General features: G+C 43.6%; 1 protein-coding gene across 1 annotated transcript; it reads left to right on the forward strand.

Moving 5' to 3' along the window:
- Nucleotides 1–202: 202 nt before the first annotated feature.
- Nucleotides 203–25,064, forward strand: Cldn18 (claudin 18). The gene is made up of 5 exons (XM_004664354.2): nt 203–422; nt 16,936–17,100; nt 18,249–18,366; nt 22,778–22,888; nt 24,893–25,064. Exons 1-5 carry the CDS (start codon nt 203–205, stop codon nt 25,062–25,064), a joined length of 786 nt encoding a protein of 261 aa, XP_004664411.1.
- The last annotated feature ends 814 nt before the right edge of the window (nt 25,065–25,878 follow it).

Consider the following 25,878-nt stretch of genomic DNA (forward strand, 5'->3'; position numbering starts at 1 on the left):
AGTGCCTCTTGTGGGGGCCTCTTCCCCAACAAATGAGAATAACGTCCTTGAACCAGGAGTGAAACTCAACTATCTAAGGAAAACACTGTGAGCAAACACCGCACACTGAGACCATCTGATTAGCGGAGCTCCCCTTGGGGCAGGCGGCTGCACCCCGAGTGGCAGCAGCTCCCGGCGAGGCCTGTGGTGCGCAGCCGAGGCCATGGCCACCACCACGTGCCAAGTGGTGGGCTTCCTCCTGTCCCTCTTGGGGCTGGCCGGCTGCATAACTGCCACGGTGATGGACACGTGGAGCACCCAGGACCTGTACGACAACCCGGTCACCTCGGTGTTCCAGTATGAAGGGCTCTGGAGGAGCTGCGTGCAGCAGAGCTCAGGCTTCACCGAGTGCCGGCCTTACTTCACCATCCTGGGCCTTCCAGGTAGGTGCGGTGACCACCGGGAAGGACGCGACTCCTGCCTCGGTGGCGTGTGATGCTGGTGGCAGAGCTGATCAGAATGAAAAGTGTGGACAAGAATAGTTGGCCATGCATCAAAAAGGACAATAGTCACAGGGGAGAAAATGGAGAATTCAAAGTCCAAGGAACTGCTGGGGGGGGGGGTGCAGGCCATGGAAAGGATGGGTCTGTTGTAAGAGCGTGCGGCATCCCCAATATTAACTGTAACTTAAGGAGAAAGTGACTTGCTTCTGCCTGCACAGCTATGGGTGTGGAAAAGGAGGGTGGAATTTGGTTATAGCCAGGAAAGTTTATTGAGAGCTAATTTAATTTTGTCCTCAATTCAATTAAAGTTTCCTTTGTAAAGTTGGAGTTTCAATAGGTCCCAAAAATATTTGTCATTAAATAATAATTTCCTTTATCTTCGTTTGTGTTGAGAACATCTGGTACACTTTCTCTTCCTGAAAGTTAATGTTATTTAGAATATAAAATTATAATAATGTAGAAAATAACTGTATGACATCATTTTGCCTTTGACAATGGAATAAGTTGAACTTTGCTTCTAATATATATAATTATTTCGAGTACACATTATAGCAACTTTTCATTCTGGATAATAAGGAATTATGTATTTTTTGAAGCAAACAAGAAAATAATAGAGCAAGCTAACCAGTGGGTCTGAGGGGGTTGTCATGATATATGTAGAGTTTTGATTCTCTGAAACAAACACCTTGTAAATAGATAGATGAAATAAATCCACAAGAAATTATAGTTTAGGGATCCCTTGAAATTGCATTGTGAAAAGTAATTCAAGCAATTGTCTTCTTTTTGAGAAAGAAGTGAAAGATGGATGCCAGAGTTTCAAAACAATTTTGTATTCCACTTTGGAAAACATTCATTGAAAGACCAACAGGACCATTGGCTCTGTGCAAGTCCTCTGAAGGGAACAAGGACGGAAGAGCCCAGCCACAGGGAAGAAAGACTGGAGGGGGCCTTATGCTATAGTGAGGGTAGAGGGCAAAGAGAGGAAATGCAAGACCTGGCTGTTGGATTGCCAGCTGTAGCCAAATTTAACTGCCAATGAAGAAAAAAGATTGACCTTATCTTCATATTTTAATCAAAGCACACTATTCCATGCTCAGTTTCCTTTTTCCAGAGCCCATCAAAATCGCTTCTCTTTTCTCCTTCCTCCTTCTTCCCCCCCCCCCCGCCTCTCTTTAAACTATTTTATTTATTTATTTGAGAAAGAATGTGGGTATACCAGGGCCTCCAGCCACTGTAAACATACTCCAGATGTATGAGCCCCCTTGTGCATCTGGCTCATGTGGGTACTGGGGAATGGAACCTGGGTCCTTAGGCAAGCACCTTAACCACAAAGCCATCTCTCCGGTGCTTCTCTTCCCCCCCGCCCCTCTTTCTCTCTTTATTGTTTGCTGGCTGGGGATGGAACCCAGGTCCTTGTGCTTGCCAGGTTCACGTGATCTCCACTGAGCTACATCCCCAGCCCCACCACCATGCTGATTTCAATTCTGCAATGTAGATCATTCCTTATTTACCAAATGGTTTCTTGCATAAGACATGCCACTGACTTAGGTTCATTTTTGGGGGGATGGATATTGTTAAATTCCTCTGAGTGTTGTTTGGTGCAAGATAATGTACAGTGTACAGCTTAAGAGGTCAGACATTTTAATGGAGGTGGCTGGGCATCAGGAAAGAAACAGGGTTTGAAACAAAGTTCTCTACTGAAAATCTTCCTTGACTCTTAATATCATGTGAGTATAAATGTGATGATTGAGAAAAGGTACGAGCTTTTTTTTTCCCCCCTAAAAGCAAGGAATGGGAAAGGTAAATGAATAGCAGAAATGGAAAGGATGAAGGTTGGTTTGGTAGGGCTAGGTACCTTATTCCAGTCAGGTCAAACAGAGAGCTCTTAGACAGGAAGCTCAGTTTCCGCCCACAGAGCCCTGAGATGTTTCAAGCTTGCAAAGAAAGAGGTCTTGGGCTCCTCTAGAAGATAGTGAGGTGGGAGGGAAGACTTCCCCCACCACATCTTGAGGACTGCAAGCATGAACGTGGGGCCCCACAGCGATGCGTTTAGAGTTCCCGGAAGCTGCTGGTCTTCTCTGTCCATAAACGTGAGGTCCGGGGACTATGGGATGCCTGTGTTGCATCCCCCGCCACACCCAGCACGGCCCACAGCAAGCAACAGTGCTGCTCTGCGTCCCATCTCCTAGTTACGCTAGGCAAAGTCAAGCTGCACTGAGCCATCGTGAGAATGAGGGGACAGTTCCCAGTGGCTGCCCACCTGTCTGGGTCACAGGAACAGGATTCCACTGAAAACCAGAAAAAAAAATTACTTGGGTATTTTAAATCACTGAGAATTTGTGGCCATGGGGAACAGTGTGAATGGACTTCAGAGCAGCCAGTCTCACATCGGAGGAGTGGCCACATTATAAATTGAAATCAAGAGGCGCACATATTTAGTGGCTTAGCTTGGGCAGACTGTAGAGGTGGGCAGGCAGAAAACTTGCAGGCAACAGTTTACGGAGACAGGGCCACCAGAGCGAAAGCGGGGAGGGACTCATGGGCACTCGTGGGAACCCTACGGGAGCAGCATTAACTGGCCAGGACGTCATGTTTGGAGAAGATTTGTGATCAGAAACAGCTGCTTACGGTACTTCTTGAACATGACAAGGGGCTGAGGAAGGCAGAGAGACGCCAACACACTGAGTGAGGTATCTGAAGACAGAAGGTTGCAGAGAGATGATGTTGACAGCTCCATTTTGACCCAGAACACAAGGAAACATCACAGAAAGTCTTGAAAAGTGTGTGTAAAAATGCACAAGGCAGACGCCTGTCACACTTTCTTCCTTAAGTGCAAGGTCCTTTCTTATAAGATCGCACTTCATTTCACTTGTCTGATGGGAACATAGTGTGTCCATGGGGAACTCACAGGCATAGAACAATATAGTTCAGCTCTCAGCAAGCTATACCATGTAGCCTACAGATAGATCAGGGAGATAAGCAGTGACGGTAGCAAAACAGTTTACCTGCATATTCCCAACTCTGGACACATTGATGGCCCAAGACTTCCCAGTCAGTGCGGCATGCAGTGCCCAGAAATAAGAGGAAGAGCCATTTGTTGGATTGCACAGAGACCTTCACACAAAGAAGTGTGCATAGCATTATTTGTATAAGGTAGGAGCTGAGGTTCAGATTGGAAGGAAGAGAAGCATGGCCAAGATCCCATGGACAGAAGACGGCAATGTGACCCAAGCCTGCCTTTCAAGCCAGTCCTGTCCTGCGGCCCGTCTGTTTTGATTTCCCGCTCTGAATGGGCTTTCTTAAGAACCGAAGAGAGGCGTCTAGGCTTAAGCATAATAAGTGCAAAGTGTGTCCCTTTCCTAGCAATCTTTAACTGCACGGGCAGGAGTATTGAGTTTAGAGGGGTGGTCTGGACTTCCTGGAGGCGGAGGGATAGGAAAGCATAAAGGAATCAGCGAGCAGAGTGGAGGAGCGCCAAGCTCAGGCCCCTGGCTGCACTACTACAGAAGAGTCAAATATAGCTTTTTTCAAATGCATTTGCAAACATCCGGGCTACACCTAGCGAAGCAATAGGCCCAGGGTTAGAGGAGGAAGGTAGGGGAAAGCTTGGCCCTAAACACCTCTTGCCCTTGCTGTCTTCATCTGTGAAGGGCCCGAGATAAGACTTGCATGTGAGAGCTCAGCAAGGCATTCACGAGATCCAGCTCTCGGCACCATCAGATCACCATTGCTGGGTCTACGCCACTAAGTGCTCTCAAATAGCGAAGGCATGGGATCTTCCAGACTTTTTGGTCTTCTCCAGAGCAAAGCACCTTTCATGAATCCAAGTATCCGAAGTGAAAATGACTTAGGATGCTTTTTCTCCTCGTTTTCCCAGCCCAGCTGCAATTGCAACTGTGCCCTGGACTGGTCACTGCCGCTCAGCTCCACGGCAGGCTCTAAGCAGCTCAGGGTTTTCCATACAACTAGCTACACTTCCTCCTTTCTACCCCAACGTATAAAAGATAACCACTGGAGAACTGGGGAGTTTCCCAACAACACATCAATTATATTTGCAGACACAGGAATACACTGAACTAAGAGAACAACTCCATAAAATCTAAAGAAAAAAGATCCACAAGGGAAAATAATAAGACTGCTCCCAAATGTCTTTTCTAAATGAATTTCCCCATTTATATCTTCTCGTCACTGCTGAATATTTTCTCATGAAGCGTAATGCTCATGGGCTCGTGGAATTAGCTTGTTTACTCCCAATTACTGATTCAAGAAGCTTTCCACAACTAATCAGAAAGAAGGAGTTCAGTGGAGGGAGTGAGGGGAAGGAGACAACATAAGGTAATGGAGGAGACTGTGACCAAAATGCAATAAAGAAAAACAGTTCCCAAAAGAAACAGCTGGCCCTAAGAGGTGAGATGATTTTAAGTTAGTCATAATGTTGAAATGAGATCTGGTAGAACTTTGAGGTTTTTCCATCAAGCTGCTTTCTCACTCTTCAAAAGAAAAAAAAAAAAAATTGAGAGCCAGGCGTGGTGGCACATGCCTTTGATCCCAGTACTTGGGAGGCAGAGGTAGAAGGATCACGGTGAGCTTGAGTCCACCCTGAGACTTCATAGTGAATTCCAGGTCAGCCTGAGCTACAGTGAGACTCTACCTTGAAAGACCAAAAAAAAAAAAAAAAAATTCACACAAAATTCCCTTTTAATATGAGGTCATTCAAATGTTTACACTTGGTTGTGCATGTGAAGGAGATACCATAGAGAGCTGAAGACATGCTTACAAAGCTTAAGGCGACCTGTAACTTAGGGATGAGCAGAGCTGAAGCCCGGGAACCAGAAAGCCTGCTCAGCTGGTGCTTACAGTCATCCGGGCCAGCAATCACCAAGCATATGGCTGTGGCTGGTCTAGTCTGGAGGGCAACATCAACTCGTGGTGGGGTGGGGAGACATAGTACCTGAGAGGTTGACAAAAATGCCATAAGAAAAGCACCTTAGGCTGCAAATTTATAAACAACAGAAATGGATTTCTCACAGCTTTAGAGGCGTCCAGGGTCAAGGTGTTGGCAGATTCAGTGTGGAGTAAAACCTGACTGTCTTGAAAGATGGTAGCTTGGGCTAAGTTTCCACATAGTGGAGGAGAAAGCAGGGCAAAAAGGAACCAAGACCCTTCCTTGAGACATTTTCTTAGTACTATTATTGTTTCCTCATATCCATTTTGAAGGGACACACTTGTACACTCAAACCATAGCAGCAGTGAGAGGAAGCCTGAAAACCCACCTACACATCCTCACCATCAGGTGCTCATTGCTGGCCCCTTTTGTCTGCTCTTTCCCCCTCTTTTGGTACCACTAAGTCCAACCTTCCTCTTCTCAACCTTCTTCTTTTCCTGCTCATCACAGTCACACACATGGATGGCTCACATTCTCAAGTTGATCACCACATAAGAGCATTCAAGTCTGGGTACAGTCCATACAAGCCAAAGGAAAGCCTTCTTTTAAAGAAGGGAAGCAGACTGGCATTTAGCAAGTCTGGCTTTGTTTCCTCATGTTGCCAAGTGGCATCTGATCCTCACAACCCTTTGCAAGAGCTATCGTTATTCCACTCTGGAGTTGAGGAATGGCCTCAGTGAGATGAACTGACTTGCCTTGGGATGCTCACATACTATCCCTGTGCTCAGTAGGATTTCCTTAGACCCAGGGGTCTCAGGATTTGTTCCCTGGCTCTCTCGAGAATCCAGGGTCCTCTGGCTGGTTTTGAACAGCCTTTCCTCTGGGGTCAGCCACAGACCTCCCTCGTTGGGCTCACCAACCAGCCTTTCCTGTCCTCTACTCTGCCTGAAAGTGTGGGCTGGCTCCAGGGCCCACCATGCACCCCTGCTCCCCCACCACCAGGCCTTCCATCCCCAGTGAATTGCTGTCTTTCCATTCCACCCTGATGGCTCAGGGTGACCGCCCTGGGGTTCTCTTTTCTCTAAGCTTCCTACTCTGAGCACCTCCTCTTGAGAGCTTTTGAGGGCCATTTCCCCACATCACACCTGGGAATCTTATATTAGTGAACAACTAAATGAAAACCTCTGAGTGGGGCAAAACTACTATTCCTCTAACTGTTTCTCCCAGATGCTTGGTAGCCAGCACTGAGAGCCACACCCTCTTGCCTCTCACCCCACAGCTTCTTTGGTGCATGAGATATTTTGCAACATGGAGGGAACACCCAGTTCCAATTTTTCTGTTTGCTTTTTTCAATCCTGAGTCCTGCCCGCCCTTCAGGTCTGATAAGGCCTCTTTATTCATTGGGAAGAATGTTGTAGTCACACCTTTGGTGCAATCTGGCTATAGAGTCACTGACTCATTTGTTATCAGCTGATAAGCCTAGGTTTCTGAATTAGAATATCCAAGAGGAGACAGAGAGGAAGAGAAACCTACCTGATTAAGGGAGTTTCTCTGGTTACCTACCTATGGAGAAAAATTTGGACCCTAAATGGTATACTCTTCCAGCTGGAAGAGGACCTCAAATGACCACCTCACCTCCCCAGAATCTTTATTAGGCATAAGAAGTTTCTAGCAATTTCTTCCCACTTCCAGGCACCTGTCCCTGTTTGAGTCCACTTTCAAGTAGATCCTCTCAAGAGAGTTCCACAGCACATGGAAGACCCATAATCCATCCATCCAAGTTCGGATTTATAGTCCCAACCAAGCATCACAAGTCACAAACTAAGATTCTGTCCTTTCTAACTACAAAGGGGGGGCAGAAGTTAAAAGAGGAGGGAATTCTAAAGAGCAAAAGGAATTCAGGGCCATGGCAGAAACCTGATACAAAGCAAGACCCAGGCCTTAGAAGAAATTTGCAGGTTGAAAGAAGGTAGGAAAGAACTAAAACCTTCTCATGCAAACCCAACGAACAGGCTCTTGCACACTGTAGCCTCTGAGAACCAAAGACACAAACTGACATAACAGAAGGGCTGGAGCTTCCACCCCCAAGGGCCCCTGTGGCATACCAAAGGCGCTCTCGGAGCAAATCCACAGTGCTTGCACCTTCCACTTACCAGCTTCCCTGTGGCTTCTCACCCAACAGTGTCAGAGAAGGCCACCTAATGGAGCCACAGCATACATTGCATATTTTTTCAGGAACAAATATATTGAAGCCACTCAATCAACAAAGTCAGGAACCTCTGCATGGCTGAGGTAGGAATAAATGTAAGGTTCAGAGTACAAGGAATGGGTGTCCTTTATCTCACTTGGTTATTCCGTTGATTGTTTACTCACTTTCTTTTGATTGTTTTCTTATGTTTTTATTATCCTACATTAGTTACACATAATGGATTTTATTATAACATTTTTATCTGGGTTATAGAGATGGCTTAATGGTAAAGGCACTTGCCTGAAAAGCCAAAGGACCTAGGTTCAGTTCCCCAGGACCCAAGTAGGCCTGATACACAAAGTGATGCATGCATCTGGAGTTCATTTGCACCACCTGGAGGCCCTGGCATGCCTATACTTTCTCAATCTGCCTCTCTCTCTGCTTCTTTCTCTGTCTCTCAAATAAATAAATAATAAAATATTTTTAAAAAAACATTTTATCCATGTATATGATATTTTATGACTCTTGTTTCATTTTAACGAGAAGCCTTGCCAAGGTTTTCCCAAAAAGGATAAATTATTTTGTTTTCTGAATAGTTTAAGAGTTACAAAATCAGAACTACAGCAGCTTTGCCTTAGTTGTTTTCTTGCTTGTATGTGTGTAATGTGGTGTGTGTATATGGTGTATGTGTGGTTGTGATGTGGTATGTGTGTATGGTGTATGAGTGTGTGATGTGGTGTATGTATATGGTGTACGTGTGTAATGCAGTGTGTCTATGGTGTATGAATGTAATGTGAGTGTGTGTGTATATGGTGTATGTGTGTGCAATGTGGTGTGTGTATATGGTGTATGTGTGTGTGCAATGTGGTGTGTGTGTATATGGTGTATGTGTGTGTGTAATGTGTGTAAAATATATGATGAATAAATGAATAAATTCATGGACAAGTACATCAGTATGTTAATTTTCTTTATTCAGTAGAAACTGTATGGACACATCATGTGCGGGAACAATCATCTCCCTCCTCCCTGCCCCCATTTCACTGAAGGCCCTCCTTTGTGGAATTGCTGGTATTCACCAGGGGGTTGTGGGTCATGAGCTGTGACAGCGGTAGTCAGTCATTGTTGGGACAAGCGAGGTGTCTGGAAATTCCCTCCCACTTTGTGGCTCTTATAATCTTTCAGCCCCCTCTTCCAAAAAATCCCCGAGCCGTGGTGGGTGTGTTTTAAGTCTACTTTAGTGTTGCGCTCTCAGCAGCTTCTGGATCTCTGCCTTTGTACCTTTTGAGTGTCCTGGGTGTCTGTCTCCATCACCCTGGGACCAGTTGTCAGGCTTGCTATGGAAGCAGAGCTCTTGCTCATCTCACTGATTTCTCTGTGGTTTCATCTGGGTCTGGAGTAATGTGTGGTAGGTGGTTCCTCTCCTGCCTGGAAGACAGCTATATCTTTTCTTGTTGTTGCAGTCAGGTTCTCATTGGTGGTAGAAATCACCTGACCAAGAGCAGCTTGTGAGAAAAAAGAGGCTTATTTTGGCTTATAGGCTCGAGGGGAAGCTCCACAATGGCAGGAGAAAATGATGGTATGAGCAGAGCATGGACATCACCCTCTGGCCAACACCAGGTGGACAACAAGAGAGTGTGCCAAACATGGGCAAGGGGACACTGGCTATAATACCCATAAGCCTGACCCCAATAAGAACACTGCCTTCAGGAAGCATTAATTCCCAAATATCTATCAGCTAGGAACCTTCCATTCAGAACACCTAAGTTTATGGGGACACTTGAATCAAACCACCACATTCCGCCCCTGGCCTCCATAAACTGAAACCCATACATGATGTAAAATACAATGCATTCAGTCCAACTTAAAAAACTCCCCATAGTTTTTATCAATCCCAATGATGTTTAAACATCCCCATAGTCTTAGACCTTTTAACTGAGCCATAACACCAAAAAAAAAAAAAACATAATGGCACAGATTAAACATTCACACTGCAAAAGATGGCACTGGGCTTAGCAAAGAAATATTCAGCCAATATGAGATTTAAAACAACCAGGGCAGACATCAAATTCTGTAGCTTCAAGTCCAACAACTCTAGTTAATGACAAATCTCCAAGTCCAATAATTCTGACCAGCAAGAAGTCTCTGGAGTCCTAATTCTGCCCCTCCAGCTAGGCTACTCACAGTCCTGGACAACTTCATCAGGGCTGGCAGCTTTCTTTAGCAGCCATCTCATGATCCTGGCATCTCCACCAGGTCTCCACTGCAACCCTCTGTTCATCCTCATGGCTCCATTGGGTCTCCATGCAGGAATCCATCAAACTTGCTTCACACTGCCCATGGCCATTTCCAAAACACAAGACCATGTTGTAAACTCAATGACCCTCTCTTTTCTGCATTTCTCAGACACCACAATACCAGGTAGAGTGCCAATTTCATAATCCAGTGGGGAATAAAGCAGACTTTGAAGAACTGGACACTCCTTGAGCACTTAGGCCCCTTCAAAAGAGTCTCTTCCTGTTGCCCAAGTGCAGGTCAGCTGGCCCAATCTCAAAGGTTGTAATCTCTCAATTGCAGCTGAACAGGCATCAGTTCACCCAAAGATTTTTCTTCCTGTGCCACATCCCTCTGCTCATACCCATCTGTTTCTATGCAAAGCAACCAAGCACAACTTCTCAGGACACAGGCTTAACAGCAAGCTTCTCACACAAACTGCTAGCCCAGTCCAAGCAAAGCTCTTTCTCACTCTCATAAGCCAAACCTCATAGTCCATAGTTCTTACTGCATTCAGGTCTTTCAACTCTGATGAGAATAGTCCATCAAGCTGTACTTACAGCACCACAAGGCATCTCTTAGGCCAAGGTTTCAAGTCCTTCCACATTCCTCTTGAAAATCAGCTCCAAAAGGCCAAAGCCATACAGTCAGCTGTCTAGCAGCAATCTCACTCCTCGTTACCACTTTACTGTTGCAGTCAGGTTCACATTGCTGGTAGAAATCACCCAACCAAAAGCAGTTTGGGGGAGGGGGAGCAAGTTGTTTGGGCTTACAGGCTCGTAGGCTCGAAGGGGAAGCTCCATGGTGGCAGGGGGAAATGATGGCATGAGCTGAGGGTGGACATCACCCCCTAGCCAACATAAGGTGGACAATAGCAACAGGAGAGTGTGCCAGACATTGGCAAGGGAACACTGGCTATAACACCCATAAACCCACCCCCAACAATAACACTGCCTCCAGGAGGCATTAATTCCCAAATCTCCATCAGCTGGGAACCTAGCATTCAGAACACCAAAGTTTATGGGGGGGCCCTGAATCAAACCACCACACTTGTCTTGTTGATAGATTTTGGTTGTTCTCAGTTCTTGCTGCCTTCTGAAAAAGAAAAACAGATTCTTAACAGAGAGTGAGATCAGCATAGGTTAAAGGGGATAATCGCTAGAGAGATTTTGATGGGTGTAGCCTCTCTTTTGGCCAAAAAACAGTGGGAGCTTCCCACTGGAGGCCATAATCTTTGTCTCCATAGGGTTCTGGCTCAGTTCCCAGTTCCAGATATGAATTCCTTTCCACTGAGTGGATCCCATAGACACCTAGGCTATGTGCCACCATTGCACAGCAGGTGTGTGGGTCTCGTCAGACTAGTTGCTTTTGTGTTGCAGTGTCCCCTGATTGCTCACAATGTTGTTGGACATTTCCCATCAGGAGCTCATGTGGTGCTTTCCAGCACTATATGGACTAACCATCAGAGAACTGGCTTTCTTCCAGATTCCAGCCAGATTTCCTGATGTTCTGTGTCAGCAGAATGCGGTGTCTTCAGTAAAAGGGTCTTATCTTTTACCTTAGGTGGATAATCAAGTGCTTTGACAGAGCCTGTCTTGTTTTAGGGACCTCATAGGACTCCCCAATCAATACCTCAATGTAGGTTGTAACCAATTTCTGGTACTAGAAGATGCAAGCCAGATGAGGCTTCATCCCACGCTCTCCAGGGTCCTTGTACTCCTATTGAGGGCTCTAGCTTTTAGTCTACTATCTAGGAGGACAGTGTGTAATTTTTGTTGTTGTTGTTATTGTTTTGTTTTTCAAGGTAGGGTCTCACTCTAGCCCAGGCTGACCTGGAATTTACTATGTAATCTCAGGGTGGCCTCGAACTCATAGCAATCCTCCTACTTCTGCCTCCCAAGTGCTGAGATTAAAGGCATGTACCACCACACCTGGCTCAGTATGTGATTTTTTTTTGTTATGATAGTATACCAATGTGTGCTGGCCTTAATATACAAACAGATACCAAATACAAGCATATGTCCTGAATTTGTGAATAAGTAAATAAACAAGATGCTTGATCTCAGCACCTGCAGGGCCAGCAAAGCCACTGGGCAAGACTTTAGAGAACAGAAGGAACAGCTATAATAGGAAACAGATCTTAGGGCCACTCCAAGACTCTCGTAAGCTATATAAGGGTAGAGGCTTATTACAGTCATTAGTACTCTAGCATTAGAACTTAGCTGCAACCCAACATGTCAATATTATCACTTCTCCTAAGAAATGGTCAGATCCATGGCCCACACCATGAGCTCACACACTTATCTGGAGAATGCAGCTGCTAGTAAGACCAAGACCATTGATGGCTTCTTGAAGAATGCACCTTCCAACAGCAAAGCAAAAGTTAAAATCAGAAGTTCCTAAGGGACAACAGAATCAGAAGAAAGTGGATGGAAGGCTATGGTGTTGAAATAGAGTCCCTGAACACTCCATTCTGTACACAGAGGCCTGAGAAGGATGTCAGGGCTTCCAGTCTCCACACACTGCAGGAAACTAGCAAACCTTGAATGAGCTATCTCCCTGTTTTCTAGATTCTTCATTGATCACAAATTCTTACATCATGACAAATTGCTTTGTGATTCATACATTAAACTGAATAAGCTAGTGATGCCACTGATTTTGGCTATTGAGAGAAATCTCCAAGAGGAGAGTAGTGAAAGTCCCCTGATCACTCCTGAAGGAGATGGCATATTGTCCTTATCTTGAGTGTCATACTTATAAGTCACCACAGGGACAAGTAGTGACCTGAGATGTTTTGGGGAGCTTGTCCCCATATATATTCTTCAGAGGATGACTTTGATTTTCACCAAGGTACTATCTGTTAAGTTTAGATTTCCCTGTACCTTGACAGTTTACAAAATCCCAGCTGCTCTTCTAGGATAATGTACCCTAAAGGGATGTACCTTTGGAATGGAAAGACATAATTCTGAGACAATTCTGGACTCACACTACCTTTCCTTTGGTGTGTATCTTTGGGCAAATTTCTTCACCTTATATCTCAGTTTCTTCAACTGCAAACTGAAGATGATAGCATTATATACATTGCTGATTATTTTTTAATATATATTGAAGTTTTTAACATCTGTCAGAACTTGCTATCTCCCTTTGAGTCTCCTCTGTTTAGCATTACAGGATAATTTCTCCACCTAATGGAAGCCAGGGATTCTCATGACTGTGTATTATACCTCTGGAGAAAGACTGGCCTTATTCTCTCTGTGTTCAATGTGCAAAAATTTTTACACGGAGGTTCTCATCTGCCCAAAGTGGGTCAGATGCTCACAGTAGATTAATTAACTGTGGCAAAGAGACAAGATATTAAGTTGTAGCCTGAAAAATCAAAGTCACTATGCTAGCCAAACAAGCTGTTATCCAGCTCAATAGTGGTGCTGCCAAAATTGTAAATAAGTATTTCTAAAATTTTACAATAATCTGACATTCCTATGACACTCGGATAGGTGATCTTGTATTTTAACACAGCATCCATTTATGACAGATGAAAAATTAAAAAATTTAAAACATAAAATAACAGCTCCATCAAGATGCATATGCTAGAGAAGAAAGAAGAGCTGTAGTGGTTTGAATCAGATGTCCTCCACACACTCATGTGCTTTGAATGCTTGATCCCCAGCTGATGGCAATTTGGGAAGTGAAGCCTTGCTGGAGAAGGTGTGTTTCTGGGAGCAGGCTTTGGGATGTTATAGTCAACCCGTCCTTGCCAGAGATTAGTTCTCTGTCTTGCTGCTGTTTTCCACCTGTTGTGGCAGAGGGAATGCCCACCTATGCTGGTGACATGCTTTTCTCTGCCACCATGGAACTTCCCATCAAGACTGTTATCTAAAAATAAATACTCTCTTCCCATCAGCTGCTTTTGGTTGGGTGCTTTATCACAACAAAAATAAGGTGACTAAAATGGAAAATTGGTTCTAGAGAAACGGAGTCATTATTGATAGAAACCTGACTATATGGCTTTGGGCTTTTAGGAGTTGGTTTGTGGAAGGAATATGGAAGGATTTTGAAACTTTGGACTAAGAGATACTTTACAGTGCTATAAACAGGGTCGGATGGACCGTTCAGGTCAGTTTAAAAGACATAAACTCAGAAATAATGGTGCCGGCTTGGTTTATGAGGGGGAAGAGAGAGCTTTGCTTGGGCTGGGCTATAAGCAGTTTGTATGACAGGTTAGCTGTGTTCTTCCCATGTCCTAGGAATTTAAGCAAGATTTAATTTAGAAAAAAATGGACAGTGTGAGCAGAAAAATATGACACAGAAATAAATGAAAGTTATGGTCAAGGAACAGTAGCTAATTTCAGCTGCAACTGATTGAGAGAATGCCACCATTGAGATTGGGCCAGCTGTTCTGTATTGGGACAACAGAAAGAATGTTGATTTATTCGAAAGTATGGGGCCAGAATGCTGAAAGAATTTTCTTGCTTTTCAAAGTCTGCTTTATTTCTCCCTTGGATTAACAAGTTTGGTATCCTACCTGGTACTATAGAATATAACAAATGCAGGAAATAAAGGGTCATTAGATTTGAAATGTGGTTTGTTTTCTAGAAATGGCCACTGGGCGATGTGAGGCAGGGTTATTGGAGTTCCTGTGTGATGGTCTGATGAAGCCATTAGGATGAACTATGGAATCCAATGGAGATGCCAGAATTTGGAAATACCAGGACTGTCATATGGCTGCCAAGGAGAACTTCTGGCTCAGCATGGAGTTTTTCCCAGGCTCTATGCAGCCCTGCTGAAGGGGTGGAATCAAAATCACCAGAGACTTCATCCCTAGTTATAAATGTTGGACTTGGAGGTTTTGATTTGATGTTTGCCCTGTTTTAGATTTTGCATTGTTTCAATGTTTTCTAGAAATACCATCTTTTGCAGTGTGAATGCTTACTGTGTACCATTGTGTGCTTTTGTTTTTTAGGCTTACATTTAAGGGATCTTGGCCTATAGAGACTTTCAAAGTTGAACTGAATACATTGAATTTTCCATCCTGGATGGTCATCAGCTTGTGGGGACCAGAGATAGAATGTAGTAATTTGAATCAGGTGGCCCCTATAAACTCATGTGTTCTGAAAGCTTTCCCCCCAGGTGATGGAAAATATGGAGGTAGAGTCTTGCTGAAGGAAATGTATTTCTAGGAGTAGGCTTAGGAATATTACAGCCAGCTCCCTCTTGCTGGAGTTCAACTTAGTCTTCTGCTACTTTCTTCCATCTATTGTAACAGAGGTGATGTCCAGCCTCTGCTCATGCCATGCATTCCCCAACCATCAAGAAGCTTCCCATCAAGGCTGCAAGCCAAACTGAAAAGTCTCCTATTGTCCTTTGCTTTGGGTGGGCTGCTTTGTCTCAGTAATGACAAAGTACAACAAGGGTATATTAGAAGGTTAAACCCACTGGTGTCTCAACACATTATATATTGTGGTAGTTTGAATAAATGTCCCCGTTAGATTCAGGAGTTTATTAAAACTTCTTGGACTTCAAGCCACCTGGATAGAAGAGGTGTCACTGGGTGGATCTTCGGGTCTAGCCCTAAGGTGTGGTGATGTATTTAAAATTCCAATCTAAATATATGCAGAGTGCCTAGGGTTCCTGAAGTGTGCTGCGTGGTGTGGCTTTTTTCTCTCTCTGCTTGGACCTATGAAAGTTCTTCTGCCATTATGGAACTTCCCCTCTATCTTCAATGAATATCCTTCATAACTGTGCCTGGTTTGGAAGTTCAACTCAGTGACCTGAAGCTGTCTGCTACCTATGTCTATACCACTCTGTATCTCAGCTCTACCAGACTGTTACACACTGGAGGACTCACCCACTGGAAGACACCAGGACTGATCTGTCTTGCCTATAAAACCTATTACATTTGCAATGGATGCCTGTCTGAGAATGCTTCATCACAAGCTATTCACTACTGTCACCTATTCTCAGTTGTGATACACTCAGTAAACAATTGTTGAGATGAGTCACTGTACTTGAATGACAACCTAGAAACAATGTGTCGTATATCTGGAAATTAGGTCACTGCAGAAGAATTCAGCAAGACATATAGCTGATTCCTCATAAAGGGGGTACTGGCAAACTGTAGTCATGTTTAAAGGCCTGATGTTGATAGCATCTTTTTGTGTATGTTGAAATCTATAGTTCATCATAACCTTAATAGCTATCATTGGCTTATCCTTGGTACTTTGATTTCATTATGCCTCCCATGAATACTGAGGTATCTAGAAGTATTTGAAGATTTTTTTTTTCTCACTTAAGTATTTGTTTATTTTTGGTTTTTTGAGGTAGGGGCTCACTCTAGCCCAGGCTGACCTGGAATTCACTATGCATTCTCAGGGTGACCTTGAACCCATGGCAATCCTCCTACCTCTGCCTCCTTGTTTTTGTTCTTCCAAATTTTTATTAATAACTTCCATGATTATAAAAAAATAACCCATGGTAATACCCTCCCTCCCCCCACTTTCCCCTTTGAAACTCCATTCTCCATCATACCCTCTTCCCATCTCAATCAGTCTCTCTTTTAATTTTGATCTCATGATCTTTTCCTCTTCTTATGATGGTCTTATGCAGGTAGTGTCAGGCACTGTGGGGCCATGGATATCCAGGCCATTTTGTGTCTGGAGGAGCATGTTGTATGGAGTCCTACCCTTCCTTTGGCTCTTACGTTCTTTCTGCCACCTCTTCCGCATTAGACCCTGAGCCTTGGAAGGTGTGATAGAGATATTGCCGTACTGAACACTGCGGTAATTTGAAGCTTTTAATTCATAGGGAAAAACAAGAGCAGAAAGATACTGGGGCTACTTGATTTTACTGTCAAACCTATAAATAATTATAATGATTACTTTAAACAGAGTATGTTTCCTTTCTGGGCCTAACTATCAAGTTTTAAAATAAGGAAAAAATTCAAATTCCCTCCCAAGTGTAACCATCTATAATTCTGTCATTCTATGGACATCCTTCATCAGTGAGGATTGTAAGTGATACATTCTTCACAGGTGTGTTCATTGTGTCTTACTAACCCAGAGCCTAATCAGTTATGATTATCTGTCTGCTCGTATCACCCCCGTGTCCCACAGCCATGCTGCAGGCAGTGCGAGCCCTGATGATTGTCGGCATTGTTCTGGGCGTCTTCGGTATCCTAGTGTCCATCTTTGCCCTGAAATGCATCCGCATTGGCACCATGGAGGACTCTGCCAAGGCCAAGATGACACTGACCTCGGGGATCTTGTTCATCATTTCAGGTAAACACAGACTCCCGCTCTCAGGCATGCTCCTCGGAGTGTCAAAGCAATGTGTTCTGGTGGAGGAAAAGTGAACACAGGTCAGAGTTTTCCACACTGAAAATCAGGATCTGAGTGTGGAGGCCTAATTATACCCCACAGAACAACCATGAAGGCTAAGGCCACTCCAACCCCATAGAAGAGGCTAGACCCTAAGGCATGTGACTAGATCCCTAAAAGCCTTCTTCTTGGGCAGACTCTAGAAAAGGATTCCTTTTCTTTTTCTTTTTCTTTTCTTTTCTTTTTTTAAGGCAGGGTCTTATTCTAGCCTAGGCTGACATGGAATTCACAATGTTGTATCAGGGTGGCCTCCTCCTACCTCTGCCTCCCAAGTGCTGGGATTAAAGGTGTGCACCACCATGCCCAGCTTCTTTTCTGTTCTTAATTTCTAGACATGTATTTATATTTTGTCAATTTTATCCATTCATATAATGTAATTTGATCATATTCATTCTACATTAGTTTCTTTGATGCCATTTCCACTACCCCTGAGCCCTTTCTTCCCAACTGGGTTGCCATCCTACTTTCATGGTGTTTTTATTTTTATTTGTATTTTTTAGACACACTGAGATTAATTAGGATTAAGTTTCATAATCGTGACCCAGGGGTTATAAAGAGATTTTAAAGGAGCCGGGCATGGTGGCGCACACCTTTAATCCCAGCACTTGGGAGGCAGAGGTAGGAGGATCGCCATGAGTTCAAGGCCACCCTGAGATGACAGAGTTAATTCCAGGTCAGCCTGGACCAGAGCGAGACCCTACCTTGCAAAACCAAAAAAAAATAAAATGAAATAAAATAAAACGGAGATTTTAAAGGAAGAGCTCTTGACATCAACCAATGACCACGCCCAAGTTGCTTGGACTGCTTAACCTTGGTCCCAAGACACATGGAATATCTCGGTGCACAGACATGCACAAATCCTTCCAAAATTAGTGAAGTAAGAGATAAGTGCCTGGTCCACTGTCCGGCACTCAGTGGCGGGTTGGCCGCTCTGTTACAGGGGTGGGATATTCCTCACTGTGCTCGTCTAAACCATTTAAGCATAAACTCCCTCAGAAACATTGTGACTCCTTGGGGTGACCCTGGACTGTTTTGTTCTTGGCCCACAGGAATCTGTGCAATTATTGGGGTGTCTGTGTTTGCCAACATGCTGGTTACCAACTTCTGGATGTCCACGGCCAACATGTACAGCGGCATGGGTGGGATGGTGCAGACTGTTCAGACCAGGTAACCTCCCAGTCCACGTCTCTGTGTTTTGTGGTGCATATTGTTATAAGAATATGATTAAATACATGTGCCTAATGTGACTGTCAGGGCCTGAAATAGCAAAACTTTATCAGAGGCAACCATACCATATCATAAATCAACAATGATCTGCAAATTCATAAACTTCATTTCCATGAAATATCCGTGCTGATATGACTTGAGGCTGATCTGACATTTGCATTGAAATACAGTGACAGCTCACAGTATTTATCTAACAGTCTTACACAGGCCCCATTGTGGTGGCAATGAAACAGGCACTATTAACCCAGGCATGTAAATGAACATCAGCTTACCTCTGCAGTCCATAATGGGAACTTGGCAGGAACAGGTAGACTCTTGAATAGAAATGAGCAAGGTGCCATACAGGTAGAAAAGTAATGTTTCTTCCTACCACTGCTGCCATTTTCTCTTACTCATTCATTCCACAAGTTTGTTGATCACCTGCTGTTGGCTAAGCAGTGATCAGAGTGCTAGAGACATAGACAGGTCCCCACTTTCACAGGGGTCCAGCCATGGGTAATGAAATTCTACTGTAGGTTTGGTACCCGAAGGAGGATATAACATTTAATAAAAATAAAAACAATATCAACACATGTTTTCATTAGGCCAAAGTCTCAAATGGGTGAATCTCATGGCAATAAATACCAGCAAAATCCCAAAGTAGGAAGACCTTACTCTGGGAGGGTGGTACAAACATTAGACCAAAGTGACATGTCCTGTCTGTATGGTTGTGCTTGTTATTTCTCCAGCCACCCCAGCATGAGGTTCAAACAGGATGTGAGAGTCTATTCTGCTCCCCGGAATGCCAATCCCCAGCTATGGTTCTGCTTTGTTTCAAGACTTAAAGGAAAGCAATCTCCATAAGCTGCCCTCATCCTTCCCCATGTCACTCTCATGGTCTCCTAATTATTAGAGCACCTTGATAGTAAGCAGATCAGCTCATTCCAGTTTGCTTGGACTGTCCCAGAGTTAGCACTGGAATTCCCATGTCCTGAGAAATCCCTGCCTGGTGGGCAGAGCAAAACACATTTTGTTGTACGATCTGCTAAAGCTAGAAGCATCTCAAGTTGTGTTCCTCAGAAGCAGAAGAGGGCTCCTGGCAAGAGTTTATTAAGGACAAGGAGAATGGCTGGGAGTGAGGGAGGCGGGACAGAAAGCGGAAGTCCAGCTGGAGGGTTCTGGGTGGCGCTTCAGGTTCCGCCTGATCCTGAGGGAGGCTGACAAGCTGAAGAGCTGGCCTTGCATGCTCTATGCCAGCCACTCTCTGTGGGCATGGACAGAAAAGGGCTCCAGAAACTGCCAGAAGCCCAGGGAGAGCTGCAGGGAGCAGCTGGGGGAGAGACACAGAAGTGGCTAAAGGGTCAGAGCACAGTTAGTGCCTGTTCATGATGATACCACACTTACCTGTTTTCACAACGTCTCTTATCAAAAACAAAAGATTACGGGATTGAGCAGCTGTGGCCCTCTTTCTCACTAGGAGCCTTCAGGTATCTGAGAGGCTGCTGAGGCTCCTGCTCAGCAGCATATCACCGTCTCCACAGCTCTCAAATGACCCAGCTCTAAGGCCAGTTATCATTGTGCTTATGGGGTTTTCCCCATACATTAGAGACAAGAAATGAGGCATGTTCTTATGTCCAGCTCATCCCACTTACTTTAGTTTCCTGCCTGCACCAGACATTTAAGTTTGTTGACTTTGACCCAGAGTGTCTATGATGAGAACTTCATTCTTATTTGCAAAACCTGGTAGAGCTTACTGGTTAACAGCGAGGTCTCTGAAAGGAGAGTGAAATGAATTCAAACCCTGACTGGACCATATCCTTCCCCAATCTTTGAAGAAGCTACTTAACCTCTGTGTCCCTCAGCTTCCTCATTAAAAATGGGTATAAAAGTTTGAAAGAAGAAGGGATTCAGTGGAGGGAGGATTTGGGAGGGGAGAATGAGAGGGATATAGGATTATGATTATTGTCTATATGTATTGAGATTATAAATATAAAGGGTTCTACAGCCGGGCGTGGTGGCACACACCTTTAATTCCAGCACTCGGGAGGCAGAGGTAGGAGGATTGCCATGAGTTCGAGGCCACCCTGAGACTCCATATTGAATTCCAGGCTAGAGTGAGACCCTACCTCGAAAAAGCAAAAAAAAAAGGTGGGGGGTTCTACAAATGGAGAGAAAGTGAGCTGAACACATCAAGAAAAATGAGCATAATAAATCTTATTAGTGACAGTTGGGAAACTTAGATGAGATGGACATAAAAATGTTTATCACTATATCAGTAAGGGATTGATAAATGGTAACAGCTGTAAGTTTCTTCCCATTGAATGGGCCTCTTAGCCAATCAGAGAGTCATTGGTTACCCACATAAGCTTAGTGCCACCATTGCACAGGTGTGTACATCTTGTCCAGCTGGTTGATTTTGTGTAGTAGTGTCCCCTGCTTGTCAGCAAGTTTTCACAGGCTGAGCTCAGTTGATCAGTTTTACTGTACACATTAATTTTAATCATACTAAAATGCATGTGTCTTTTAAGCACATCTAAGTTACCATATTTTCTTAAGTTGTAGAGATCTTCACATGTATGACTTACTGTCTTTTTACTGCTAGTATAATGTTTCTTAGTTCATGTTAGTAGAGTTTAGATAAATTAGTGATGCACAGTGTTATGTAAACAGCCCCTAAACCCTTGGAGGAGAACGAAGGGAGCTCCCTACAGAGAGCATCCACTATGCTGGGCTCTCCTTTTCTGATGGACCTTTGAAATTACTTAATCAAAATATTTTTAAGGGCTGGAGAGATGGTTTAGCAGTTAAGGCACTTGCCTGCAAAGCCTAAGAACCCAGGTTCAATTCCCCAGCATTCACGTAAGCCATCTGCACAAGGTTGCAAATGTGTCTAGAGTTTGTTTGCAGTGGTTAGAGGCCCAGATATAGCCATTTTCTCTTTCTCTCTCTCTCTCTCTCTCCCTCTCTCTCTCTCTCTCGCTCTCACTCTTGCTCTAATATATATTATTTTTTAAAGAATAAACAGTAAATGAATGAGTAAAGAATGAATAATCTGCCAGGTGTAGTGGTGCATGCCATTAATCCCAGCACTCGGGAAGCAGAGGTAGAAGGATCACCATGAGTTTGAGGCCACACTGAGACTACATAGTGAATTCCAGGTCATCCTGGACTATAGTAAAACCCTACCTCAGAAAACAAAAAAGAAAAAAAAAAAAAAACCAATGACTGAATGAATGATCACTTCAACTTACTTCTTTCTGAAGATGATATTCCTACCTGCACAGATGGTCACAGGGTGTGTTAATCAGCTCCCAGTTATTGTAACAAAATGCCAAGATAATTGGTTTATACAAAGAAAAGTTTTGTAGTTTTGGAGGTTCCAGTCCAAGGTTGGATGTAGACCTCTTGCTCTGGGCCTCTGCTAGGGACACCTGATCACAATGGCAAGGAGAATGATGGAGAACAAACTGCTCACTACATGGCCAGGAAGCCAAAAGGAAAGAGAGAGGACTAGAGAGATGATGGCTTAGTGGTTAAGTTAACAACCTGGGTTGTATTCTCCAGTACCCATGTAAAGTCAGATGCACAAAGTGGTGCTTGAAACTGAAGTTCACTTGCAGTGGCTAGAGGTATTAGTGCACCGATTCTCTTTTTGTCTCTCTTTCTCTGCTTGAAAACAGTAAACAATATAATATACATATATATATACATAAAAGAAAGGGCCAAGGATCCATAATCCCTTTTGAGGGCACATCCACAATGACCTGAGGACCTCTCCTAGGTCCCAACTCCTGAAAATTTCACCACTACTCCATAGTTCTACCTTAGGGACACATGAGCCTTTTTAGGGGACAGTCAACATCCAAATGATAGCACAAAGGTTACCTAAGAACTGGAGAGATGGCATAGCAATTAAGGTGTTTTCCTGTGGAACCTAAGGACCCAGGTTCAAGTCCCCAGTACCCACATCAGCCAGATGCACAAGGTGGCACATGTATCTGGAGTTCATTTACAGTGGCTGGAAGCCCTGGCATGCCCGTTCTCTCCCTCTCCCTCTCTCTCTCTATCTCTCCCTTCCTCCCTCCAATAAATAAATAAATATTTTTAAAAGATTACCTGAGTAAAGTAAGATTAATACTTTTGAGCCTACAGAGAATATTCTATACATTAAAATTCCTTCAGAATAATCATTTGAGACTGATCCCAAATCTCTCAAACTTCATTTGCCAAAACTTCCAAAAAGTATCTTTCACCAATAGAGGTGGTGGTGGGTGGGGGGATCCAAAAGAGGAACTGAGGGAATGAGCATGACCAGTGGGAAGAGCCTGGAGAGCTGAGGCAACTGTATTCACACCATCATCTCCCCTCTCAGGTACACCTTTGGATCAGCTCTGTTCGTGGGCTGGGTCGCTGGAGGCCTCACACTAATTGGAGGTGTAGTGATGAGCATCGCCTGCCGGGGCCTGACACCTGATCAAAGCAAGTGAGTCCTTCCACCTCTCTACAGTAAGACACTTCAATTGATGCATGCTTTATGTCCAGACCAATAAGTGCACATGTTTTAGGAGAAGTTCATTGACTAATGGTTCATAGAACTTTTTCTTCTATGAGGAACCTGAAGAATAGAATGAGAATAGTTTTGCCTGGTAGGTTTTGAGTGTGTTACTATTTAGATGGGGGAAAAGCATCCCACTAAGTTCATTCTAGCTCCATATTTATTTATTAAAAATTTTTAATATATTTCATTTGTATTTATATTTGAGAGAGGAAGAGAGAGAGAGAGAAATAAGCAGATAGAGAGAATGGGCACACCAGGGCCCATTCATCAGCTGCTGCAAACAAACTCCAGAAGCATGCACCATCTTGTGCATCTGGCTTACGTGGGTCCTGGGGAATCAAACCTAAATCCTTTAACTTTGCAGACTAGCACCTTAACTAAGCCATCCCTCCAGACCATAGCTCCATGTTTCTTAACTCAGTAATCGTCAGCTGGGAGATATTTTGCATCAGTACTATCTCCCAGGACATTTGGCAACATCTGATGATACTTAATTATTATTACATCCTTCACAGGGTAGGAGAAAGTGATACTGTTTTCTAATTGGTATAGACCAGCATAAACATGCTACAATACACAGGATGCCCTCCCCATCCCCAGCAAAAGAGCATCTGTTCCAAAGTATCAATAGCATGTCACTGAAAACTTCTGTTGTTAATGCCACAAAGGACCTGGGATTGCTTGAGCTAGATTCTATGGTTGTCCTACCACTAACCAGCCCTGTGCTCTCCAGGCCTCTACCTTGGTCCATTTGGGCAACTGTAACACTATGCCACACAATGGGGAATGTATAAACAATAAAAATGACTGGTCAAGGTGCCAGAGGTTGAGCAGTCCAAAATCAAGACACCGGGATATGGGTGTCTGGTGAGGGTTTAGTCCTCACTTCCTAGATGGTCCTTGCTGCTACATTCTCTACAGGGGGAGCAAACTGTTCCTCACAAGGAAGAAGGGATGGAAGGGCCAGAGAGAGATCCATTCAACCTTGAACCCTTTTACAAAGCACAAATTAATGTAAAAGACCTCATCCATAATACCATCACAATGGGGATTAAATTTCACATGAATTTTGGACGGTATATAATCATCTCATAACCACCGCTATCATCTTATTCATAAAACAAACAAATTAGAGATGAGTTATATATAAGTATCTTCCAGTTCACAAAGTCTATGCCTCTTTGTCAAAACAATGTCCCTTTGAATTTGTTTCTGGTTTACTTTTGTTTTAATTGATTAACAGAAAGAACTCACCATCCAATAACTACCAGGCCCTTGAAGCTCTAGTGTATGTTTTTTTGTTTATTAATTCTTTATGTGAGATCCAAAACCAAACAAACAAAAGCCAAGCATGGAGATATATGCTTGTAATCCCAAGACTTGAGAGCTGGAGGCAGGAGGACCAGGAGTTCAATGTCATCCTCTACTGCTTAGCAAGTTAGAGGCCAACCTGGGCTATATGAGGTCCTATCTTCAAAAAACAAGTAATTTTTAAGTTAGTATGAAACGTAGCTATTTTTATGATATTTCCATACATGTATGTCATTATATTTTATTCTTGTCTCCCTCTCTCGGATCTCCTCCCCACTTATTCATGGTTTTCTTCCTCCCACAAATAGCCCCCTTCTGTTTTCATATCATGTATATTGATACCCTCTCTTTATCCTCCTGCACCCCCAGCTTCTTCCTTCCCTCTCGTAGTCCCCTTTCTTCTTTGAAGAGCTAATGGAAATCATGCTGCAATGTAGAGACAGAAAGACAGGCTCTGAAAAACTATACTGAGTCACTGCCTCTGTTTGACCAGGACTAATGTGTTTCCAAGGACACTGACTTTTTCAGTGACAAACCTGAGAGCATCCAGAGTAAATGGGAAGGCTGGTCTTTCTATGAAAGACATCTGTGGTGATTACCCTTTTCTTCTGCTTTCAGCTACAAAGCCGTGTCTTACCATGCCTCTGGTCATAATGTTGCCTACAAGCCTGGAGGTTTCAAGGCCAGCCCTGGCTTTGGGTCCAACACCAGGAACAAGAAGATATATGATGGGGGTGCCCACACGGAGGATGAGGCACAGTCTCATCCTTCCAAGTATGACTATGTGTAATACTCCATACATGGACGGAAGAATCCCTCCCCTAAAGAGAACCTACAGTTTTGATTTCATCTGGCATGAGGCCAGATGGTCTTAGCCACATGTGTGTGTCTCTAAATATTCCAGCACAAGACAGTTGAGTTGTCATTTACCAGTTAGAGGCCACACCACTTCCATACTCCAAACCTTTGGGGTTTTTTTAATGTAATCTTTTAAATCTGGTGATAGAATTGAATTTGACTCCTATCTTATATAGTTTAGACAAACCTGCTCTCTTTATATTTAATAAACCCATTCATGATCTGTTTGCTAGCATGTCTCCCCCCCGCAAAATATAATATTTACAAGGAAAAAAAGAGAATAGATCAAAAGCCATTATTATGTTTGCTATTTGGTTTTTGCCTCATCTATTCCCAACTGGATCACTAATGCACACTAATTAGATGGTAAAAATGAAAAGGGAAAGATATTGGTAATCTCTCCACCCCGTCATCTAGTCTTCTTTTCTACAAAGTTACTGGATCTAAATGATTTTCTGCTTAAGGTAACCAAGCCTGTTAGCTCCTATTGGCATCTGATAGTTCCAGCAAGACCAGCCCAGGGCTTTTCTGAGCTTTTCACTGGAGCTCCTGTTTCTGTCACAAGTCAGAAATTATCCCTAGAAAAAGTAAAAATGGTCATTTTGTTATCTGAGTCCTATGTACATTTAGAATAAATAATGTGCTAGCAAAATGATATACTATCTATGTGAATTGACCTCACCCTTGCACACAGATAGAAGAGACTGAAAAAATTACTGCCTTTTCAATTTTCTTTATTGTAGTTT

Source organism: Jaculus jaculus, chromosome 17, assembly GCF_020740685.1.
Source record: "Jaculus jaculus isolate mJacJac1 chromosome 17, mJacJac1.mat.Y.cur, whole genome shotgun sequence".
Lineage (NCBI taxonomy): Eukaryota > Metazoa > Chordata > Mammalia > Rodentia > Dipodidae > Jaculus > Jaculus jaculus.

Coding starts and splice junctions, on each gene's coding strand:
- Cldn18 (XM_004664354.2), top strand. CDS start 203: ATGGCCACCACCACGTGCCAAGTGGTGGGCTTCCTCCTGTCCCTCTTG. Junction 18,367..22,777: donor GTGCAGACTGTTCAGACCAG/GTAACCTCCCAG, acceptor CTCCCCTCTCAG/GTACACCTTTGGATCAGCTC. Junction 22,889..24,892: donor CTGACACCTGATCAAAGCAA/GTGAGTCCTTCC, acceptor TTCTGCTTTCAG/CTACAAAGCCGTGTCTTACC.